The sequence below is a fragment of the Gordionus sp. m RMFG-2023 genome, chromosome 1 (assembly GCF_954871325.1).
Source record: "Gordionus sp. m RMFG-2023 chromosome 1, tfGorSpeb1-WG-v2, whole genome shotgun sequence".
In the NCBI taxonomy this organism is placed as follows: Eukaryota; Metazoa; Nematomorpha; class Gordioida; order Chordodea; family Parachordodidae; genus Gordionus; species Gordionus sp. m RMFG-2023.
Genome location: NC_088775.1, coordinates 88227549 through 88251421, shown reverse-complemented (window position 1 = coordinate 88251421; position 23873 = coordinate 88227549). Strand labels below are relative to the sequence as shown.

The 23873-nt window shown below is 28.0% G+C and overlaps 1 protein-coding gene across 1 annotated transcript; it reads right to left on the bottom strand.

Annotated features, from left to right (window-relative positions):
- Positions 1-913: 913 nt before the first annotated feature.
- LOC135922967 (brahma-associated protein of 60 kDa-like) lies at positions 914-13818 on the bottom strand. Its single transcript, XM_065457525.1, has 11 exons — positions 13742-13818; positions 13605-13692; positions 13442-13564; positions 13320-13398; positions 12824-13233; positions 10246-10407; positions 3631-3834; positions 3372-3452; positions 2460-2582; positions 1593-1694; positions 914-1132 (listed from the first exon to the last, which is right to left on the bottom strand). The coding sequence occupies exons 1-11, from the start codon at positions 13783-13785 to the stop codon at positions 1082-1084; spliced, it is 1467 nt and encodes a 488-aa protein (XP_065313597.1). The 5' UTR covers positions 13786-13818; the 3' UTR covers positions 914-1081.
- Between the last annotated feature and the right edge of the window lie 10055 nt (positions 13819-23873).

The window sequence follows — 23873 nt, the reverse complement described above, 5'->3', positions numbered from 1 at the left end:
ATTTTTTTTTCCTGATCGTGTAGTATATAGATATACTCAATATAATAATCATAATCTAAGCTAAGCGGGATCTTTCTTAACAGTCCATGGTAAATATTACAAAAGATTATCAGAAAGAGCTACCTATCTTCAGTGTTCATATGAGAATAAAATATTAAGCCCATTAAATTCATTTAATTTTAACTCCATATTTTATCCAGAAAACTATTAAGCAAACCTTAATATTGTGGTCATAGATGGCACAAAAGTTTGGACATATATCAGCGAAATGTCGAGGTTTATATAATATTAATAATATGGTCATATTCTTATAATAATAATACATGTAAATCCTAAAATTTAGAAATATAAAAATATTTAAATGACCAAACAAAAGTGGTTTTTTTTTAAATATTTTCATCGTCGAGTAAATAATAAGCAGGTTAATTCAAAATAAATTTCGGTCAAGTTTTGCCACTTAAAACTTTACTAGAACGACTTAGACGATTAACAACATTAGTTAAACATTGATAATCTGATTCATTAACTTTATGATTAGCCAAAAAATTACTGTTTAATAAGTATATATGTCTACTTATATAAAGTGCTACTAAAGAAGGTAACCTATTAGATATCTATTTTCAAAATAGATTAAAATTAAAAGATTTTTATGTGGTATGCAATTACGAAAATTTAAATTTAGCTCCGGGTTATAGGTATTGGAATTTTTCCAAGAATAACTATAGCATGAAATAAAATCCTGTCATAAAACCACTCTTAAAAAATAATTTAGGCTAAAATTTGAGTATGATGCCAAAATAAAAACTCGTAACATTTAATCAATGTCATCATATAATAAATAGGCATTAAATTCTGAAATAATTCAAAAATTATAAATATGAAACCATATTATGTTAAAATGGTGTATTTTAATCAAAAAAAAATTAATACACCTTTGTATGAGAAGATGTAATAAATATAAATAAAGGAATATTTAAAAAAAATGAAATTAAGATTAATACAATTTTTGAATTTTACTGAAAGATATTAATTTCTAAAATTGTTATTTCTATTATAGTCTCATTTCTTAAATATTTCTATTTCAATTCTTTAGTCCCAAAGCTTGTTCCAATTCGAATCTCCTCTGTTGAACCTTAGCAAAATATTATTTGTAAAAAAATATATATTTTAAAAACAATTATTGTATGAATTTAATATTCACAACGATTTTATTCCGATAAAAAATGATAAATAATCATATAATCGTCAAAAAAAATATAAAACTGCGTCCTAAGTTGACTTAATACTTAAAGCCGAAGTAACGGCTAAATAGCCAAATAAGCAAAAGAAAAAATGAAAACATCATCGGAAAAAAACAAAGAGAGAAACGAGAATAATGCCATCAAATACTTAAAATAAACTCGATCAAATACTTTTTAGCTTATACTAAATGTATCCAAATTAAGCTTGCCTAGGAAACGACCTAAGGATTTTTTTATAAATTAGCGAAAAAAATGCCTCTAACCTAATGGTGATGTTTATTCAAAGGATTATATATTTTTTTTAACGATACCAATTGATATCTGAAATTAAATGTGTATTTTTTGAAAAACTTTGTTAAAAAAGTATCTGCCGACGGCTTCTTGTACCCAAGGTTGGGTGTAATACGAGGCCAATCTTTCGCTCTCTGGGTTACCAACGGAATCAGTTATGGTCTATATATTTATAAAATCACATATAAAAATGGTGTATTATATAGCATTCATTTAAACTTAAAATGTGTATCCTTCGAACCTTTAAAAATTGATTCATTACCAATTTAAAATGCTATTTATAGCATTTTATTAGTGTGTTTTTAGTAACTCTTTTAATTCGGGTAAAAGAATTGCTTGTATATGGCATAAGGAGGGAGGGGGGAATCAAATTAAATAGGTAGGTTAGAATCCTACAAATAGATTATATAAAAAATTAGGTTTCGTGCTACGATTAAATATACATAGCATTAGCCATAAATATACTTTTCTAAAAGATTTTCGCAATTTTTTTTTTGCAAAACTGATAATCTTTGATTTCATATCATTTTCAAAAGATTATATAAATTCTTCATCGGTGTTTTAAATTCCATCTATTAATAATATTATAAATTATATTGAACACAAAGAAAAGAAATTTTAAATAAATTCAAAAAAAGGTATAAAAAAAATATCCCAGAGAAATAAATATATTATTATTTTTTTATTGCAATAACAAAATATTTTGGTCGCAAAAATTTTGGGTAGTATAATCACAAGAATCAAATAAAAAGGAGAGAGATCAAAGTATTGCATAAAATTAATTTTTAATTCTAAGAGAGTAGGTCCAAAAGTCGTAAAAATAAGTTTAAAGATTTACATATTTCATCATAATCTTATCCACATAATTCTGTTTGGAACAATGATATAAATCTTTTCTTTGGGGGAAAAATAATTTTAATAACAAACTTTTAGATCCTCGCATTGAGATCTGAGCCAATCGTCAATAAATGTTTGGGGTTCGGAAGCGAATCGGTTGAAGAACTCTCTGTTAATCTTGAGGGTATTTATTGTCTCTATAGTTTCCTGAATCTTTTGAAAAAAAAATAATATATTAAATAAAATATTATGTAATTTTCATAATATCCTATCATATCATATATGAACACTAGCGAACTTTTTTCTTTGACACTTTTATCACGGATTCAAAAATTATCGATGATTGATTGTAGTGCAGTGTAAAAAAAATTTTTTATATACATTCTAAATTATTTTAACCCCTTTTTTTACCCAGTTAATTTTTTATAAAATGTTCCTTTTTCTTCTTATTTTTTGTGTAAATAAGAAAAGTGAACCTAATTTTTTATTAAATAATCTCTTAGTTCTATAGAAAATTTTTGTTACTTTATCGGTACATAAAAACACTTGGAATTTAACGTTGTTACAAAGGGCAAAAAAAAATTCATTGAATTAATATTAAAATATAAATTTTTTGGAATTTAACGTTGTTATAAAAGGGCAAAAAAAAATTCAATGAATTTATATATAATTTAACTATTTAACTTAATTGAATAATATGAATACAACTGCTGTATACAATTGGTCAAAACAATAGGCAAATTTGCAAATATTTTTATGAAAACTTAATTGAATAATATGAATACAACTGCTGTATACAATTGGTCAAAACAATAGGCAAATTTGCAAATATTTTTATGAATGATAACGTTAAAACGTGTAACGGTTTTTGGTCATATTTTATTAACAAAATGGACATAACTATCAGAAGGCGCGATTAAGGATAATTTTTTGTTATATTAAATTATGAAACATTCTAATATTAAAGTATTACAAAATATGTTATAGTATTTGTGAGTATACCTTGTGATCTAACTGCATAATCTCAAGTTGGCTAGTCGTTGACATAAGAAAGTTTCCCATTTGCCCTTTCAAATTATCATCCTGAGTAAATAATAATAAATAAAATGAAGACATAATTTTGTGACATAATATGTGAGGGGAAAAAATAGTTGCTTTGATTTTTTTCTGAATAATATTTATTACCCATTTTGAATTGAATTCTAAAAAAAAGGTCCATCATTTCCTATAATTCAAAAAATAATTTTATTTTTAAACTCACAATTTCCACTTCGACATCGTAACACGAGGTATTTCTTTTTTCGCCACCCGTGGCAATGGCCGCTGGATTGACATTAGTGCCAGCAGGAACGGAACTCATGTCCCACTTGATAGTGTGATGAATTATGATAGGGTCCGGGGGAAAGAGCAAAGAGTTCAACTTTTGAGGTATCTCCGCGAATTTGAGTCTTTGACATTCGAATATCTGAGTTTATTTTTTTTAAATTATATTTTGAGAATTATATATCATGGCTAGAAGTATCGGTTAAAAGTGGATAACTATTATTTATATATGATTCTTTGAAGGAATTACAAATTAGTAATATTGGGATTTTCTAATCCAATTTTTCCCATAAATTTCTTTTAAAATTATATATTAAAAATATGATCTGGTAAGAATTGAAAATATGTTATTTTAAATTTAGCAAGCCACTATAATACTTGCAAAAAGTAAAGAAGAAATTTTTTTAAAAAATTTTACGCATATTTTTTTGTAAATAATTTTTTAGACGACCTCTTATTTGCCAGAGGGAGGATATATCTGATGTAGATATTGAGAAGGATGAGAACTTTGAAAATGCCACAGTAGTTGATCTCTGACCTATGATATTTTACCAGATATTAGATTAGAACTGGAAGATTATGATAATGATAGTATCCAAAATAATAGGATAATCCTTTGGCGAAATAAGGATTGATATAAATATAATACAGAAATTAAACAATAATTTTTTCCCTCCACCCGACAAAGAAATTTCGCCTTTCAAATATTTTTAAAAAAAATTTATAGACGATGCAAACGGAATATTTATTCTTTTCAATTATTTGGAAAATCAACAAATACAAATACTAGTGAAATTGAAAAATTTCTTAGAATTCGCCTATACTGGGGCAATGTTAAATTGCTATCAATCAATAAGGCAATATTGGGTTCTAGAGACAGTGATTTCCTCATGTTTCTCAATGCATGGCAAGAAATCGATTCTCGGAATTGAGAAAATACTTTCACATTAATGCTAATAATAATAATATAATTCTTATCTTTCAATTGACTTAGACAATTCACCTTAGGAAAAATTATCCATTAATGAAATGATTATCCCCTTTTAAGAGCGATGTGAATTTAAACAATATGTTCGCTCATACCCGCATAAATGGGGAATTAAAATTTTCGCTTTATGTGGATCATCTGAAATGCTAAATGATCTCGAGATATATTTAGGAAAATCCGCAAATATATAAAAAACTTTGATGGGAATTAGCGGATATCGTTTTTTCCGACTCTTAGAAACTGTTTCCCTACATAAAAATTATATGGACAACTTTTTTTCTTCGTATAATTTAACAGTTGCTCTCAAAGATAATGGCTTTATCATAGTCGGGGACCCTAAGATCTAATCGATTATTGGGATGTCATCTGGTTGATGACCTTCAAACTTAAACTATCTGCACTTTTAAGCCTTAACTTGATTTTTTTTCTTTATCTTATTCTTCTTTTTAACACACTATTGAAAATAAACTTAAAAACAATAAATAAAAAAATGAATAATTTTATTCTGCTTTTTTTTCTACTTTTTATAACCATCGCGAAAAATAACAAAAAAATAATCTACAAAATAACATTTTTTTTTACAAAACAATACTAACAAAATATCGATAATCATTATTTATTTAAAAACTATTTTCTAACTCTAGTTAAAACAATAAATTTCATTACATTAATATACCATTAACAAAATATTTCTTCCTCACCCTGGCCCTTCAAGATCTGGCTCCAATACTAATTCCATCTCCGAAACAGTCACGGCACATTGTAACCTGTCAAGAAACTCCGGCGTCAAATACCCCTCTAGCGCCTCCAACTCCCTCGTGTTTACAGATTCTCCGTCGTCATTTCCCCCATTAGTCATTTCCGTGTTCTCTTCAGCCGGCTCCTCATTATCTTCCCCATCTGACGTTTCTCTATCTCAATTTCCTTCGCACTGCTCCTCCCTCGGCCAGGCTATCTTTCCCCAAGTTACCCCAGAATCCTACGTCTCCGTTCCGACGTTAGCCGGTCTCTCCCGGAATGGGCATTGACTTACTATATGTCCCAGTCTCCTGCAATGAAAACAACGCTGGTGCTCTACTCAGGTCTGTGTTATCTGATAAAAATTCCCCATTCGTGCCCAACAGTCATTCAATCGGCTTGGTCGTATCGAAACTTGCACTTCAAAATCTCTAAAAACCCAGCACTGATTCATTCTTATTCATAATTATAGGTTTACTGATATATACTGTATATATGCCCCGGCCCTTCTATACCCCATTCCCCTATGATGATTTCAAAAACTATTTTTGTACTTTATAAAAAAAGAACCCCTCTTCACTTTACCCAACCAAAAAAATATATTATAACTCCCTCATCTTGTTTCGTAACTTTTGAATATATATCTGTTGATATCTAAATTTCCTTATAAGGATAATATATTAGTTGGATATATATGATCATCGTGATATTTGGAAAATGTAGGGCTATCATTATAAGATTTTGCATCTTTATTGTTATTTACAATTAATAATTATGTTTAAACGCGAGTCAACCTTCCTAAAACAAAAAATACAATTAGAAATTTTTAAACATAATTATACATGTTTTTTAGGTACTTTTTTACTATAAGCTCTTTTAGAGCCATCGATATATTAAAATTTACACTCATTTTTAATATATGACTTATTATATTAGATATATTTTATTATTGTAATTTTAAAATATAATATTTTCTTACAAAAAAAAAAAAAAAATATAAGAAAATTAATAATTTGGTAGAATCATTATTTATGTGAAAAAGCTTTTTATTTAGAATATCATGGTCATGTAGCTGGAGACGCCATTAACAACATGTTGAATACCACATTTGTCTTACTACCAATTCTTAATATAAATAGATTGCTATGAGTCGCTGCACATCATGCAACTATACAAGCTTAACTTCTAATAAAAAAAATTTATTTTCATAGATTTCCTATCAAGAATAAAATTTTGTTATCAAAATGGATTGAAGAAAAATTTCATTCCATCCAAATTCACCAAGCTTTGTGGAGCGCATTTTACAGAAGAATGCTTTTTCCCCTCAGTTACAGGATATGCTATTCTAAAGGAAGGATCTGTACCATCCATTTTTAATTCCAGACCCTTTCAGGATATAACAAATATTCCATTAAATAGAAATAAAATTCTTATAAGTTCTAACTGCATAGTAAAAATTGATAAAACTTATGCTGTTAATATTTACTCCTCAACTAAAAAAAGAAAATTAAATATCCTTAATAATATTCTAGAAGTGGAAGGCTTAGAAGAGCCTGTTAGAGATAATAGCCCATACATCTGCCAGCTATCAAAATACTCCTGAAGGTGAGTGCTTAGATGAATCGATAAAATTTCTCTTTTTAGTTGAGGAGTAAATATTAGCAGCATAAGTTTTATCATTTTTTATTAAACAGTTAGAACTTATAAGAATTTTATTTCTATTTAATGGAATATTTGTTATATCCTGAAAGGGTCTGGAATTAAAAATGGATGGTACAAATCCTTCCTTTAGATTAGCATATCCTGTAACTGAGGGAAAAAAGCATTCTTCTGTAAAATGAGCTCCACAAAGCTTGGTGAATTTGGTTGGAATAAAATTTTTCTTATTTATTGCTTTAATCTATTTTGAAAAATTTTATTCTTGATAGGGAATCTATGAAAATAAATTTGTTTAAGTTAAGTTTGTATAGCTTGTATTGTGCATGATGTGCAGCGACTCAGAGCAATCTATTTATATTAAGAATTGGTAGTAAGACAAATTATCATCGTGGTATTCAACATGTTGTTAATGGCGTCTCCAGCTGATTTCAATTGATACATGACCATGATACACTAAGTAAAAAGCTTTTACACATAAATATTGATTCTACCAAATTATTAATTGTAAATGACAATGAAGATGCAAAATCTTATAATGATAGCCCTACATTTCCCAAATATCACGATGATCATATATATGCAACTAATATATCATCCTTTATAAGGAAATTTAGATATCAACAAATATATATTCAAAAGTTAAGAAACAAGATAAGGGAGTTGGGATATTTTTTTTTGGTTAGATAAAGTGGAAGGGTTTGTTTTTTATAAAGTATAAGAGAAATAGTTTTTGAACATCATTATAGGGGAATGGGGTATAGAAGGGCCGAGATATATATACAGTATATATCAGAAAACCTATAATTATGAATAAGAATGAATCAGTGCTGAGTTTTCAGAGATTTCGAATGCAAGTTTCGAGACGACCAAGCCAATTGAGGGACTGTTGGGCATGAATGAGGAATTTTGATCAGATGACACCAACCCGGGTAGAGCACCAACGTTGTTTTCATTGCAAGAGACGGGACCATATAATAAGTCAATGCCCATTCCGGGAGAGACCACTGTGTGTGACCCAGGAGGAGAGGCTGGCTGACGTCGAAACGAAGGATTCTGAGGTAACTTGGGGAAGGATAGCCTGGCCGAGGAAGGAGCAGTGCGAAGGAAATTGGAATAGAGAAAAGTCAGAAGCGCCAGATGGGAAAGATAATGAGAAGCCGGCTAAATAGTACAGGGAAATGACCAATGGGGGAAATGACGACGGAGAATCTGTAAACACGAAAAGTTGGGGGTGCTAGAGCCGTATTTGACGCCGGAGTTTCTTGACTGGTTACAATGTGCTATGACTGATTCGGAGATGGAATTAGTATTGGGGCCAGATCTTGTAGCGCCAGGGTGATGAAGAAATATTTTGTTAATGGTGGCATGTTATATTATTGTAATGAAATTATATTGTTTTAACTAGAGTTAGAAAATAGTTTTTAAATAAATAATGATTATCGATTTTTGTTAGTATTGTTTTGTAAAAAAAATGTTATTATTATTGTTTTTATGTAGATTATTTTTTTTTGTAGATTATTTTTTAGTTATTTTTCGCGATGGTTATAAAAAGTAGAAAAAAGGCAAATAAAATCATTCTTTTTTATTTATTGTTTTTAATTCCTTTAATTTAAAAGCAATAAATAAAAAAATTAATGATTTTATGCAGTGATGAAGGGCTGGTTTACAATTCCAAAATATATACGGGTAAAATTGAACAATAAAATGGATATCCTGATATTGGGGCAAGCGGAAATGCGCTATTTCAACTATTGGTAAATATTCCACTAAATTCCAATTTTAAGTTGCGTTTTGATTTGGTTCTATGACATAGAACTCCAAGTATTACTAGCCCAAAGGAATTTATATGATAATAGGTCTGTAATTATTCTAAGTACGTTTATAGGTAAGTTTACCCTGTTGGAGATTGTGAATGGGTTGATAGAAAGGAACGACGGAAAATTAAAATTCCGTGTACTTGATATGATGCTCATAAATTCTAGATTAATGAATATACGAGATTTTGTAGCTTTAAAATTACCGGTAAAAGGACAGATGCCATTATTAAAATTTAAAAATTTCAATAGCAGAGATACGCCGTAAATGTAACAAAAATATGAACGACTAGCGTAAAAAAACGAATATCAATTGACACCAAATATAAAGAAAAATCTCGCAAGGGGCCGATAAGTCTTATTCCGCAGAATGCAATAAGATAGGATTTAATAGCACACATTGGCTAAAATATAGTAAAAAAGGCGCGATGCAAAAACCCTGGGTGTAAATTGGTTAAGTGATTTGTACCAAATATGGTGTATCATTATGTTTTACTACAAAAAAAAAGATTGTTTTAAATTATTTTATGAAAATTAATATAATTATATGTCAGAAAGAAAGAATTACTTTTTATGTGAATTGTATATTTAAATACACATTGAAATTTTTTAAAAAAAATTAATTATTAGTTTTATTAAAGGCTCTTTAAAGGCAAAAATAAGTTTTTTTAAAAAAAAAATTATATCATTTATTGATATGTCGCGCAATAAGAGGGTTAAAAAAATTTTTAACATCAAACTTGTCTTTAAATTGTAATTTGTATATAATTTAAATTAATGGAATAAAATTAGAAAAAGAATGGAAATACGAAAAAACTTTATTTAATAAATCAAAAATCATTATTAGGCTATTTATAAAAAAACTGTTAAAATTTTAAATAATAAATTGGTTAAGTTCTAAAAACATCATGGTAATATAGATTGGTCTTTAAAAACTATATAAACTATTTTTGATTATTTTCTATTCAAACAAAAATTTATGAAAAAAAATAGGGAGAATTTTTATTAAGAAAATCGGGAGAAAGCGTAAATCAATAGACGCCGTGTTGTGGTGTAAACTAGAGTTTAAAAAAAAACATGAAAAAGCCAAAAGCGGGAGATATGGCACCTGTCCATAGCTACGGGGATGACCCGGGCTAAGTGCATTGTGAAAAGATATTAAAAGCTAGGATAAAGAAATTTGAGGTTGGATTAAATTATAAAGTAAACTCAAAATTATAGGCCAATTCCGGTTTACATTAATACAAATTCGATTCGTCTTTTAAAGCCTTTATTTTTTAAAGTACTATATATAAATCAGGTAATATCGATTTGATATGATAATTTAAGTAGTTGAAATTTTTTTAATATAAACTTGGCTAAGATAGGAATCGCAATTAATGTATTCTCTTTCGTGGCTATCTTGCAGCTTGTGGGTTTTGATGTATTGCCACAGGGATGTTATAATGACGGGTCTCGTCTGAGTGTGTATAGCTAATAGTCTGCCCAATCTGGGATCGAGTTTAAATTGCGGAGGCTTTTTTTAGGTGGGTGTCGTTTATCAAATAAATAAAAGTTACAACCTTACTTAATAATTTTTTTTAAGTAAGAGCAATAATTGTATAAAACGGGGTATTTGGTTAATAAATAGGCAATCTAATATTGTATTCCTGGGAGAAATATCCCATAACACGAGCTTAGAAATACTTTATGAGATTTTTCTGGATTCTTTTCCAGAGTTACTAACTAACAATTTTTCTATAAAAATAGTAAGTAAGATGTTTCAGTGTTGTATAGATTTGATAGAAAACATTTCCTTATTCTTTATAAAAATTTATTTGCAAATAAAATAATTTAGCTTGCTAAATTATTATTTTCTTTATCAATTTTTTTTTACAAATTAAATAATTTTATTTGAAAATAAATTAAAAAAATAATGGATGTTTTTTCCATCAAATCCTGCACAACACTGTAGGTTAATAAATAAACAATGGAAGTGATGTAACATAAGGAATCGTAAAGAATTATTTATATATTTCAATTTACAAAGATAACTACATTAAAAAAATTCAAATACCATTTAGATGAGTTAATAAGGAACGTATAAACAAACGTTTATAAATGTCTCATTGCAAGAAATTTCTAATTACACCTTTTCGGTAATCATGTCCTAAGTTCCTTAGAAGAATCTTATAACCAAAAAAATGGCTGACAGTCGTTTATATATTTCTTTTTACATATCACTACTGCTGGTCAGTTCTAGATTATTAAAGCCATCACAAGTGGCCCCCATTAATCCCTGATAACTTCTAAAAAAATTCTTCTTAAGAACATCATTCAGACCCCATGATATTAAATAACAAATTTTAATTTGGTTTATAAAAAAAATGTAATTATTATAATATAGCATTCAATGGTAACAATTCTTTCAAAAAATTTAACATGTAAAAAAAAATCCAGTTCTTTCCTGGCAAGACAACCCAGTAACCAGATATACAACATTTGGCCTCATTTTCATTTTTTTCAAAACTTTTCCCAAAAGAGATTTAATGGCTATATTGGCCCTCCACAGAAGCCCATTGTCTTGTGGGTGATAGGCACATATGATATGCTGGAGGTTGGTCATCTCTCTAAATATTCTATCAACCTTGTTACAACTCACTATGACGATGACAAAGAAAATGCAATAAAACACCTAAGAGATGTCAAAAACTGGATGCTAAGAATGTAAAAAATAATCCTAAATTAAATAGTGTCCCTATTTTTTAAAAAAGAGGCTTACGGCCAAATAGGAATGAATATAAATGCCAACACTGCCCTAATCAATTGAAAGAAATAAATATTTGGTTGTCACTATTGACTATTACAAAAGCATCATCGAGACTTAAATTCTAAAGATATGATTTTCTATTAATAATGCTTGCTAGATGTTAGTTCTTGGATCCCATAACAATGAGTCAATGACTAATGGATAATTTTTTTGTAATATATAACAAAGGTAATAGAATATTTTAAGAGATGTGTCATGTTCGACAAATTACAAGTAGTAATCACTAGATGTGTGGAGAAGTCATCTGTTATGAAGCATCTCATATTGTAATAGCTTATATGCCCCGCCAGAAAAATCCAATAAATAATCTCATACGATTGTCCATTTTAATGAACCTATCATAAAGCCGGTGGACTTAATATTTCAAAAAACATTATTATAAGCCAGATTCAAAAAGAATATAGAATGATTTAAAAGTCAAGGTCTGAGTTAGTGCCCAAAATTATTCTTCATAAAATTATAAATGGGGATTTTAGACTGAAATTATAAATCTGACTCCTCATATTGCAAAATTTTAAGAATAGCCAGTAAAGGTGGCTGCAGAGTATGCTCAAAGAAACAGAATGATTCAATATCCTTTTCTTTAGGCTATGGGATTTTTCTATGAATCTTAATGAGTGATGACAGATGCCCGATTTTAATTTTATAAGATTTAGCAAAGACAAATTGTTCAAAAAAAATCATGCAATCTTAAAATAAATATTTAAAATCATCTACCATTCATTTGTAATAAGTTTTTTTAATTTTATATTTTTTTGAAAATAAGGCACCATAATTTGTTTATATTTCCTGATCACTACCCAACCTGTACCCTTCTAAATCTTCAAAAAAGTGGGCGGGTTATTTATGAAACCAGGGATGGGCTGATTAGTATAAAAAAATCAAAACGATGGATAAGCAGATTTTGAATAAAGAACCTCTTAACTCAGATCTCTTACCAAAACTGAAATGGATATTTTGTATATCCAATAGAAAATCTTCTTACTTCAGAATATTTTATAAAGCTATATTTAAATAACCCAGGAATCATATAGTTGAAATATTATATTTATGTATGACTGGTCACTTGAAAAAAGGTATTGAATTTTTTTTTAAATTATGAAGAATAAATTATAAAAAAAACTTGATAATCCAACATCAAGAGCAAGGTGCATTTGATGGGTTCAACTACTATGATATTTTCACTTCTTGCTGGAACTTCCCCATTTCCAGGCATAGTGATAGGTGGGGCCTTTGTAACAGATATTCCACCAAGTCTTTTAACTTGAAACCCATCTGTTTCTTGAGTGTGAGCTGTTCTATGCCATTCTACCAAATGATTATCTGGACCATATAAATTTTTATCCAATTCTATAACAAGACTCTTAAAAAAGGAAGAGAATTTTTTGTTAATAGGATTAGTAATAAGATTCAAATTTGGATTTGAAGGTGCACCCATTGGTGTATTGAGAGAGTCATTGTTATCAGTCAGTTGATTAGAAGATAAAAGTTTGCCTTCGACTCGCAATTCCCAACATGGTGGAACCCTATTTTCTTTATAATATTAATAGGTTAAATATATCTATGTGATTATAAAATATTTAAGAATAAAATAATGTTTAGCAAGTAACAGTTTTAACCTGTATTAGAATTACTATCTTGAAATGCCGAACCTGGAAAACATGTGTGAGATATAAAAATTCTAAGTTTTCTTTTAGTCTAATAATAATAAAAAAATAATATAAATGAATTTTAAATAAACTTTCATTGGTCTTTTTAATGCTTCTTGTATATCTAACCTTTTTCTCATAATAGTGGTGTCTAATTTCTTTTCAAAAGATAATAAATCAAGATAAGCTTGAGATTCTGGCACCAATTCTCTTATCTTAAATAAAATAAATATATTATAAACATATTCGTATAACTTTATTTGGTAAAGATCTTTCAACTATTTTAGCTTTCTTTTTTAGAATAGGAATAGAATTTGAAAAAGGAGGTATAGGATATGATGGTCTAAATGTTTAAAAAGAATTTTATATTGTATAATAAATATATATAATACCCTTTTGATTTCGACTCATAACGTTTTCTATGTTGTTCGGCCATATTAGGTTATATAACGCAAAGGTTAAAAATCAGGTAATCAATGCTAAACTATGACCAGTGGTAGTGAATAAAATAACTTTTTTGACGTTAAATCTTATACTGCCTAATAAACAGGGGAATATTGCGAAGGATGATATGGGAACCTTATTTTTAATATTTAGATCCCTTTTCAAAATTTGAGGAGTGGCTAAGCCCCACCCCTCAATACATAAATATATTATACCTTTTCAAAAGGGTTAAATTTGAATCTCTTCTCCATATTATTGTCTTAAGAATTAAAATTATATAGTGGAAATCCTTCATATTATTTCATAGTAAAGAGCAAAAAGTATTATTTTTTAGTATTTTTTACTTAATAGGCAGTGTTTTTATTAAATGGGCATTAGAAAAACATTTGGCAGGTATTTTAAATTTTTAGACAGTTAATAAGTAATTTCCTAGTTTTTCTATTTATTTGGGGGTTTTAATTTTTCCCTAGTATACCAAAATTATATCAAGTTGAGATTATAGATGATATCAATAAATTATTAGCTCAAAACCAAATTATTTTTGCTATAGCCTAGACATATAAAAATACTGACCATTTTGATTAACCCTTCAATACTCTGGTGGGGTATATGAAACCCCAGGCATGCTAGAAATGATATTGCATAAAAACGTTTAAATATTATGATTTGGATTCTTCAGTAGTTTCATCAAATATATCTTAGAATCTATATTCCAAATTTCATATAATTTGGTTGAGTAGTTTTTAAGATATCAGTATTTTGTGGCTGATTGGGGTTTGTGAGACCCTATCAGAGTAAATTTGTAATTTTTAAAAAAAAATTTTTTTTAATTTTTATAATTATAAATATATACTATTATATTAAACATGACTATAATATAAATAAATATATTTATAAATCATCATTGAAAAATAAATAATTAATATAATTAGTAAACAATTACGAAAAAAAAATCATTATAACAAAAGGACAATATTGAGGCATAAGCGAAAGCAGCAGAAGAAATTATTCAAAACCTCCTTCATCTAATCATTAGGAGAGATCTTAAAATTTATTAAAACAAAATTTAAATATCTTATATTTTGAATGAGATATATGAAAAAGAAAACGTAAAGATTTTCTCTGGTGAAGTTAATTTATTATTATTTTTCACCAGCTGACTCATTTCTCAAATTATTTTTATAATTTATAATGATTTTTGCAGATTCTGAAACTAAATATATAATTATTTAAGATGTAATATCATTTTATTTGAGGTGATTATTACAATATAATTAATAGTGAGGATAAAGATTTTATATATGATATTGATCATGATACACAATCTGAATTAGATGAAGAAAATGTTAGTTGAAGAAAATAAACTTAATATTATTAAGGTAATTATGAAATCATTTATCATAGTATATTTCTCTTTAAAACTAGAAAAATGAGTTTACTAAATGGAAAAAGGATCTTCCTAATCAAAGAATAAGAACTCATCAACAAAATTTAATTATTCATCTGCCAGAAGTAAAAGAATAAGGGAAAGAAGCTGACATTCCAGAAAAATGTTTTGACTTGTTCATAATATCAAAAATGATTGTAGATATTATTATCAAAATTTAAAATTATATGTAAAAACTATACTGACCAATATGAAAGTTCTACTAAAGAAGTTGATGTAACACAATTCAAGACATTATTGGGAAATCTTTATTTAGATGGAATTTTTAAATCTAACCATCAAAATAAAAAAAACAAAATATTTTTTTTCAAATATGTAAAATAAATTTATGTTTAGAACACATTAATATTTTATGTAATAAATGTTTTGCATGTCAAATTTAACATATTTCAATGTTCTATATTTTTTTTATGTTTGAATGTATTAGTGCAATTTTTTTTTATACTGAAGAATAAAGATCCATATTATGAATTATCATGATTATATGATAGATAAGTTATTTTTTTAATTTAATATTTGAAATTAAAAAATGTAAGCTTTTTTTTAGAAAATTTTGGCACAAATTATAATTATCCTCATCATCTTTAGTCTAAGCTTAAGAAATAAAAATAACTAAATATTTTATCAATTTTTAGCTTAGTTCTATCTTATAACCAAATATTAAATAAAAATAATGAATATAACTTTGAAATTAGCGTCTATTAAACCCCACCTGAGTACTAACATCATTTTTTTCACTGGAGTATTGAAGGGTTAGTTTACAACCCAAAAAAATCATAACCATTTAAAAACCAAAAGAAAAGTCATTTAGACCCATAAAAATAATAATCAGAAGGAGGAATGGAAAGGAAGCTATTTTTCTCAGTTGCAAGAATTTTGGGAATGGATGGTGGCGTAACATTCTTATGTCCATTTTGCAATAAAATTTGTTGCACTAAATCTTCATTTTTAGCGTTTTGCAAGATTAAATCATCTATAGTTAAAGGTTTTTTAGTGGTTGGTTGTTCTTTATTTGTGAGAGTTAGTGAAAAGACAGGGGTATCCTTGGTAGAACATAATTTTGATTTCATTTTTTTTGTTCGGAATTTTTAGTGCGAATCCCTCATCAATCAAAATATTGACATTTTCAATCTCTAGGTTTCTATTCATATCGTTCTTGAAGTGCGGCTCATCTAAGATGTTTGATTTCATTTTTGTTCGGAATTTTTAGTGCGAATCCCTCATCAATCAAAATATTGACATTTTCAGTCTCTAGGTTTCTATTCATATCGTTCTTGAAGTACTACTTATCTAAGATGGCTCCATTTTTAATTGTATCAAAATTTTTGATTTCGAAAGACAACTTTTCTGCCACGTTGTTTCTGACAATACTAAAAAAATATAAATGTTTTATATTTAAAATTTATCATCTAAGATATGAAGATATAATCGTACAAATAAAGTATATATTTAAAATAAAAAAAAAATCACAATCAAGGGTGTCGAGGTAAATCGAACTGCGAAATATACCGTTATAAGAAAATTTCAAAAGGGGAGTTCTCGGGGTCAGGGTTTCGAGTCGAATCAAACCTACGGGAAACTGGAACGAACCGCTATAATTTTCTGAACTGTAACCGAACCGTTATAAACAAAATATAAAAAGAGCGAACCAAACTGTTATAAATATAATGAAATCGCGACACTGTTTTTATTTAAAGTATATAACCATCAACAACTATTGATAATAAATAACTCCATTTCAATAGTTTTTGAGGCAAATCTAAAAGATTAAACAAGTTTTTTAAGCGAAGACGGCTGAGCTTTTAAACTAAGGATAGCTCAATCTTGAAATTTCTTTCTTTCCATGATCCATTACCTTATTTTTAAAATATTATATTATGCAAAACAAAAAATTATTTCAACAAATTATGTTATGTACCTCCTAACCAGCCAGTTGGAAAAAACGGTATGTTTGAAAATAGCCTTGCATAAAAAGTGGAAAAAAAAAACATTGCAATTTTTGTTAAAAGCAATTAATCCTTCGAATTTCTAGATTGGCAAGAACTTTACCTTTTTTTTTTAATCCTATTATTTTTGGACCTTATTTTCTTCTTTCAATTATTATTTAATAAATTTTGGGTAATCTTTTCACTATTTTCTATTTTCAGTAACTTCTTAAAGAGTTACCTATTTTAAATTACGAATATAATATTTTTGGATTTTTTTGGGGGAAGATTATCTCATTCCTATTATCAGTTGTTTAGGTTGAGAATAGCTAATTATGAAGCTTTAAAAAAAATGGGATAGACGCAGGATACTTTTTAATGACGAAAGTTATAATTCCAATAGGGAGCATCGATTGAGCATTTAAGTTTTATCGTATAGCATTCCTTGTTTAAATTGTGGTTGCCTTTTTATTTCATTAACTTCCAAATATTCCATTTTAAAAAAAAACAAGTTTATAGTTAAATAAGTTGTGATATATTTTTACCCCCACCCCACCTCAATTCTATTATTCTTGTCTGGGTAATAAGGGCTTGTCGGCTTTTTTGCGAAAAAAAAAATAGCTCTTAAAACATTGTTCATAGATTAACAAGCGCAAAATGAATGAATAAAAAGTAAAAAAGCTACGCAGTTTTTTTTTAAAAAATGGTTTCTAACGCCAGGTGAATTTGACCAATTTGCGCGATACCATTTGAAAACTATTATTTACGTTTACAACGCAGTATTTGATGAGCATAATTTGTGAGCACTGTAATGTAACAGATGATTATGGATTCCAATTAAAATAATCCGTAGTCACTCGAATGGATGGTGTCTAAAAAATATACCATTATCCAAGCAATTAAGAATAACTTTTTTCTTTTTGGTTTTATTAAAATCCACTCCATACTCCGACATTTTGGAAAGTGTAGGCCTTCAAAAAAAATTTTTATTTATTATTCGTAATCTCTAGATTCGATTATATTTACGAATTCGAATAACGAGAAAATCGAATAGGTGAAATCAATTATTCCGACGATTAATAATAGTAATAAAAATAAGAAATTTTTTTCAATTAAATTTTTTTGTTATATACAGCAGGTTAAAAAAAAAGAAGTTTTGAACATATTTGATACCCGAAAGAATTACATATCATATTAATTAGAGTTTTTCATATTCTTGTTTTTCATGTCAAACGCCTAATTTAGATTAATATTTCACCGAATTTTTATATCGATTATTTTTTTAAAATGTATGATATGAATCCTTTATTTTATCTCCGGCCCGATCCCGATTTTTTTTTAAAAAAAAATTTCGGCGAGCGATTTTGCGAACCGGCCCGTACATTTATTTTTAATTTTTACGGCTAATAATGGTGATTTAAGATATTCGGTTTCAAAATATAGGGCCCGACCCAGCCCTGGATTTAAAAAAAAAATGATATTAAGCCCGGCCCGGGTCGTTTTTTAAAATTTTGGGGCTCGGCCAGAGTATATTTAAAATATTACCGTCGAGTCTGCAGGTCTCTGACATATATATATATATATATTTACAATTACCAACATATATGGTAGCCAAGGGGAAGACATAGAATGATTTCCTATTTTGAAGACTAGCCTTTTTTTTTAGTATATTATATCTCATTAACTCTGCTTCTCCAACCTATTGTTTATTTTATGTTAATAGATGTTCAAATCTTTCTGTCTAGGAGCAAATTCCTAGGCTTGTCCAATAAGTTTTGGCTAAACTATTGAGTTAGGCGTTTTTGAAATCGAATCGTTTATTTCTCAAAAAAAAAATTTGTAAATGTCGCTATAAACATTAGTTTTAAAAGGTAAAATATAATTTCAAAAATTAACGGAAATTTTTTTTTTTTTAAATAGTCAAAAAAATTTGTTTTTAAATTTAACCCCGCCAAAGGCACACAATAAGTAGAGGAAATTTACACTAATGCCTCTCTCACTCGGAAAAATCTCGGGTAGGCTATTGACCTTCAGTCAGACTTAGTGTTGTTAAAAAATCCTATTCGAGTCGATTTAAAAAAAACAGCCCTATTAAGATAATAACCTAAATAACATTATGCAAGCTTAAAGATTTTGCTCATGGCTGGCTGAACTGCTTGGTCATCGCTTACATAATATTATTTTAGTTAAAATGGTAATCGGGTTTTTTTGAAAAATCACCCATATCGGGCTTTTTAACAACACTATTCAGACTAAGTTTCCGTATAACTTCACTAACTATTATATTGATTTTGGGAGAAAAAAATTGAATGGTCGGTATTATAAACTTATTTAAGTTAATAATTCTGGTCAATAAAAATGTTTCTAGTATAATAAACATCTGATATTGAGCGTATGCCTACTAATAAGATATCCTCATCTCTCCGAATAATTAATTAAGCAAATTTTTGCGAGTTTAAAAATAAATAAATAATAGAATCAATATATTTATGGGTAAGAGAATTCGACACATATTTATATCTTTTCCTTGATTAAAAATTATTATGAGCCAGGCCGGTCAGCTTCGACCCAATTATTTTACAGTCCGGGCTGAGCCGGGCCTATAAATCCGATACAGAATTTTAACGGCTCGGTTCGAGCCCCGCTCAATGTTTTATCATGTTTTTCATAACTCATAATATATTTTTTTTTTAGCATTACAAATAAGTATTGTTTGATTTATCAATATCATTTTTCTCCCCTTTTTTTTTTGTGTGTGTTACAAGGAAATGTTAAAAAAAAGGATTATAAAAATTTTTATATTTAGATTTCCCTTTCTTTTCTTTGTTTGTTATTTTAAGAAGTTTTTTTTAGTGTAATATGGAATTAAACTATGAAATAAGTAAAAAAAAAAATATTTTTTTTAAATAATATTTGATATAAAATCATTTATAAAATATATATTTTTTTGTGAGAATATAAATCAAAGGAATGGATGGACGTTAAAAGCCATTTTATTATACGAGATGTCTCGATCACCATTCATTTAGGGGACAATAATGGTGGTCTTGGTTAGTTTATTATGGGCTTGACATGAATAAATAAATATTTACAAACCGCCGGCTCACTTTGACTTTTTTTAAAAGGTTTATTATTTTTTTTTTGAAACACGTGACCTTGAATTCAAAAAATTTGTTTTGGCGCTAAAAAAAAGCGCCAAGTCGATTTTGGGATGTATACGAGTAACAATATCAAATGTTTATGACTCTGCAGGCAAAGGCGTGTTAGTTTAAATTTCTTTTTATTTTAGATAGAAAAAAAAAATCCCAAATCACTGAATTATTTATCTTTTGAAAATTATATAATTTTTTTCCCCTCTTTTCACCTATGCCATTTTTGTTAGCGGATACCACATACCAAGATGGTATCAGCTGAAGCCATCGATATAAAGTATCAAACAAAATGACGTCATATTATTGGAAACAGAAAGAAGTGAAATAATTCAGTTAAAATAAAAGTTTCACGAATGTTTCGTGAGTTTATGACCCGAAATTTTGGACATCTCTTAAACTAATGAAAAACCAAGATTCGCCCCATGTTATAGATTTAAGTGCGAACTAATCCCCCCTCCGCACCTCATCCGCATGAGTGGAGTTGCAACTCGATAAATGTAGGCGAATGCTAAAATACACCAGAAGCCAAGGTCGAGAGCTACGTCATTACCTCTTCATTAATAAAAAGTTAGCATTCCTAAACATTTTTTAAAATCCGAGGTTCAACTTTAGGATTACACCTACATGTCAGGTCTTTCCTACCAATATCAATAAAAACTCAATAACCTTGACATATACGAAAATATTAAAAAATCTTTGATGGACCTCCCATATTCACTTATCAACTTTAACAAAAAAAACATAATCTCATAAAAATTAAGCATCAATCCACGAATCCAGAGGAATTTTTATTCCCGATGCAGAATATCCCAAATTTAAAATTTTTAAATCCAGTGTGGGCCAAATTATTAGCGTTGTTAAAAAGCCCGGTTTGCATCGATTTTTAACAACAGCCCGATTATGATTTTAGCCAAAATAATATCATGTAAGCTTCAAGATTTAGAAAAATAGATGTCCAAACCTTTCTTTCTACCTGCTATGAGCAAAATCTCCAAGCTCACATAATATTATTTTGGTTATAACCTTAATCGGGTCGTTTTTAAAAATCGCTCCAATTCGGACTTTTTAACACAACAAATTATGCTTTTATTAATTGTACGTCTATTTTCAATCATACGGTATATAATGACCTATATATATATTGCAATATGGTACTGAAGTGTGTTTATATAGTATCGAATGAAAAAAAATACAAATTGATTATTTAAAAAAAAAACATAATTGTATTCTTATTCATTCATTTTAACAAATTAATATATTAAACCTTTTTTTTTTCAAATTGAAATTAGAGTAATTTCTCACACAACATAGACAGGAATTTTCTATAAAGAGGTGAGGGGAGGTAATTTTTTTTTTGAATATTAAAAATAATATTGAAACTAAATCATCATATAAAATCTATTATAACCAATCATGTCTTGAACACAAATAGTGATAATATATTGGAAAATACAAAATATGCTAATAAAATTAAACATTGATTTAAAAAAATTCATAAAAATTTCTTTTCTAAAATGAGAATTTATATGATTGCACCAATTTCTCAACAATTAGTTCTGTATTGGGGATTAAATCTCGATGTATAGCAAATCTAGTCCATTCAATTGATTTTAAAATGTAGGACTATTGAAATAGGTTTTCATTTTCCACATGGAAAAAAAGATCCTCTTATTGGTGATTGTATAATAATTGACATTGTTGTCAAAATTGATAATTTTATATATATTCGAAAGAAAAAAACTCTTAAATATATTCTAAAGTAATGAAAAGCTTCCATTGAGTTGGAGAATTCTCTATTAAAATTAACATACATACCAATATTTAAATTACTAAATTAATTTGACTTCAGATACATTCATGTCCCTCTGAATAAAATTTAGCGAAATATTCAATTTTTTCAAAATGAAGATATAGATTTTCAGAAATATAGGTAATATAATATTTAAATTGGATAGGGCCATTTGATGAATCACTAATGGCATAATTGATTTGAGTCAAAAATATATTCAAAAGTTGAATAAAAATGGCGTTATTTTTGGAACGATTTGTTTGTCAATGTGCAAGTCGAAGCTGGTGAATATCGAAATCATGTAATTTCGCTTTGGCCTCAACAATCACATAAATTTCATAAAACATTTGATAGATATTATCTCACAGTTTTCTAAGTTGTAATAATTCTCATAACTACAGCCAAATCCATAACATTTTTAAAAAATATGTTTCATAAAACTTTTGTGTAATTAAATAGCAAAAAAAATCGACTGTGGCATTAGATCAGACAAAATATCTGGTTAAGGCTATTCTAATATTTATCAAGGCAACTGAAAAATAGGCTTTTATAAAATCCTTAGATTTAACACTATGTTGAGCATATTCCTTCTCTTTGAAAATATGAAAATTTCATCCAGTCTAAAAATTTTGCCTAATCATAATTATTATTAGAGATAAATTGAATATAATTTTTTTTTGGCTTATGATAAATTTCTTTTTATATTTGTCAGTGTTTAAGGGTTTAAGAAAAAAATATAAGTGGAATAAAATATTAATACACAAGGAGGCAATATTTAAATTAATTATTTAAACATTTTGTTATAATAATGAAATATAAAGATTAGAAAATTTTAACTAACATAAATTTTTTTTTAGTAAGTGTTGTAATTGTTGAAAAAAGAAAAAAGAAATTTAATATAATACATAAAATGTCAGTTATTTTCTGACAGGGGAATTAAGTTTTCCTTGGGGGAAGAAGAGTGGATGATGATCACGGGGTGTTTCATTGTTAGGAAAAACCCCTAGTTGGAGATTGGGAGATATTGGATAAGATGTCAGCTGTGGACCTTTGGGAAATGAAGAATTAGATAATTATGATTTATTATATTGTATTTTTCTACATATTATATATTAGATTGTTGTTTTATTTAATGAATAAATTTGGGTCGTCTTGTTATGAAATATGGTTTGTTTTATGTTATGGAATATGGTTGGTAAAAGTAAGGGCACTACAATTAAGGATAGCTTGAGCCCACTAATGCTCCCCCCCCCCCAAGACGTTACTATTTTTGCCACCCACTAACACCGAGATCGATTAGGGGAAAAATGATAATGATTTTGACCGAAACTCTGGGCCGAAAAGTTGCGAATATAAACGATAATGATGGAGTATGGATATTTATATTGTATAGACACAACATGTTGCTCGGCGGTTTTGCCCGGCTCGGTTTTGATTTTTTTACTAAGGTTTACCAACCCGGGTTTTAAAGGCCTAAACCGAATCAACAATTATTTATAATATTGGGCCGGAACGGGCTGCGCGGACTTCTATTGGTAATAACGTCCTTTCCAATTAATAATTTTCCCTTAAAATATATATATTATCAAGAAATTTTCCAATTTCATTCGCAAGGAAAAGTAACATCTTATCTAAATATAAACCAGACATTTATAACACGAACGGGAATGTGGGGTGAGGGGTTGGATAAGGTATAATCGTCATTCAAAATAAGGGAGACTGGAAGGAGGAGGAGAGAATATATGATTTGGATTTTCTTTTTATTGG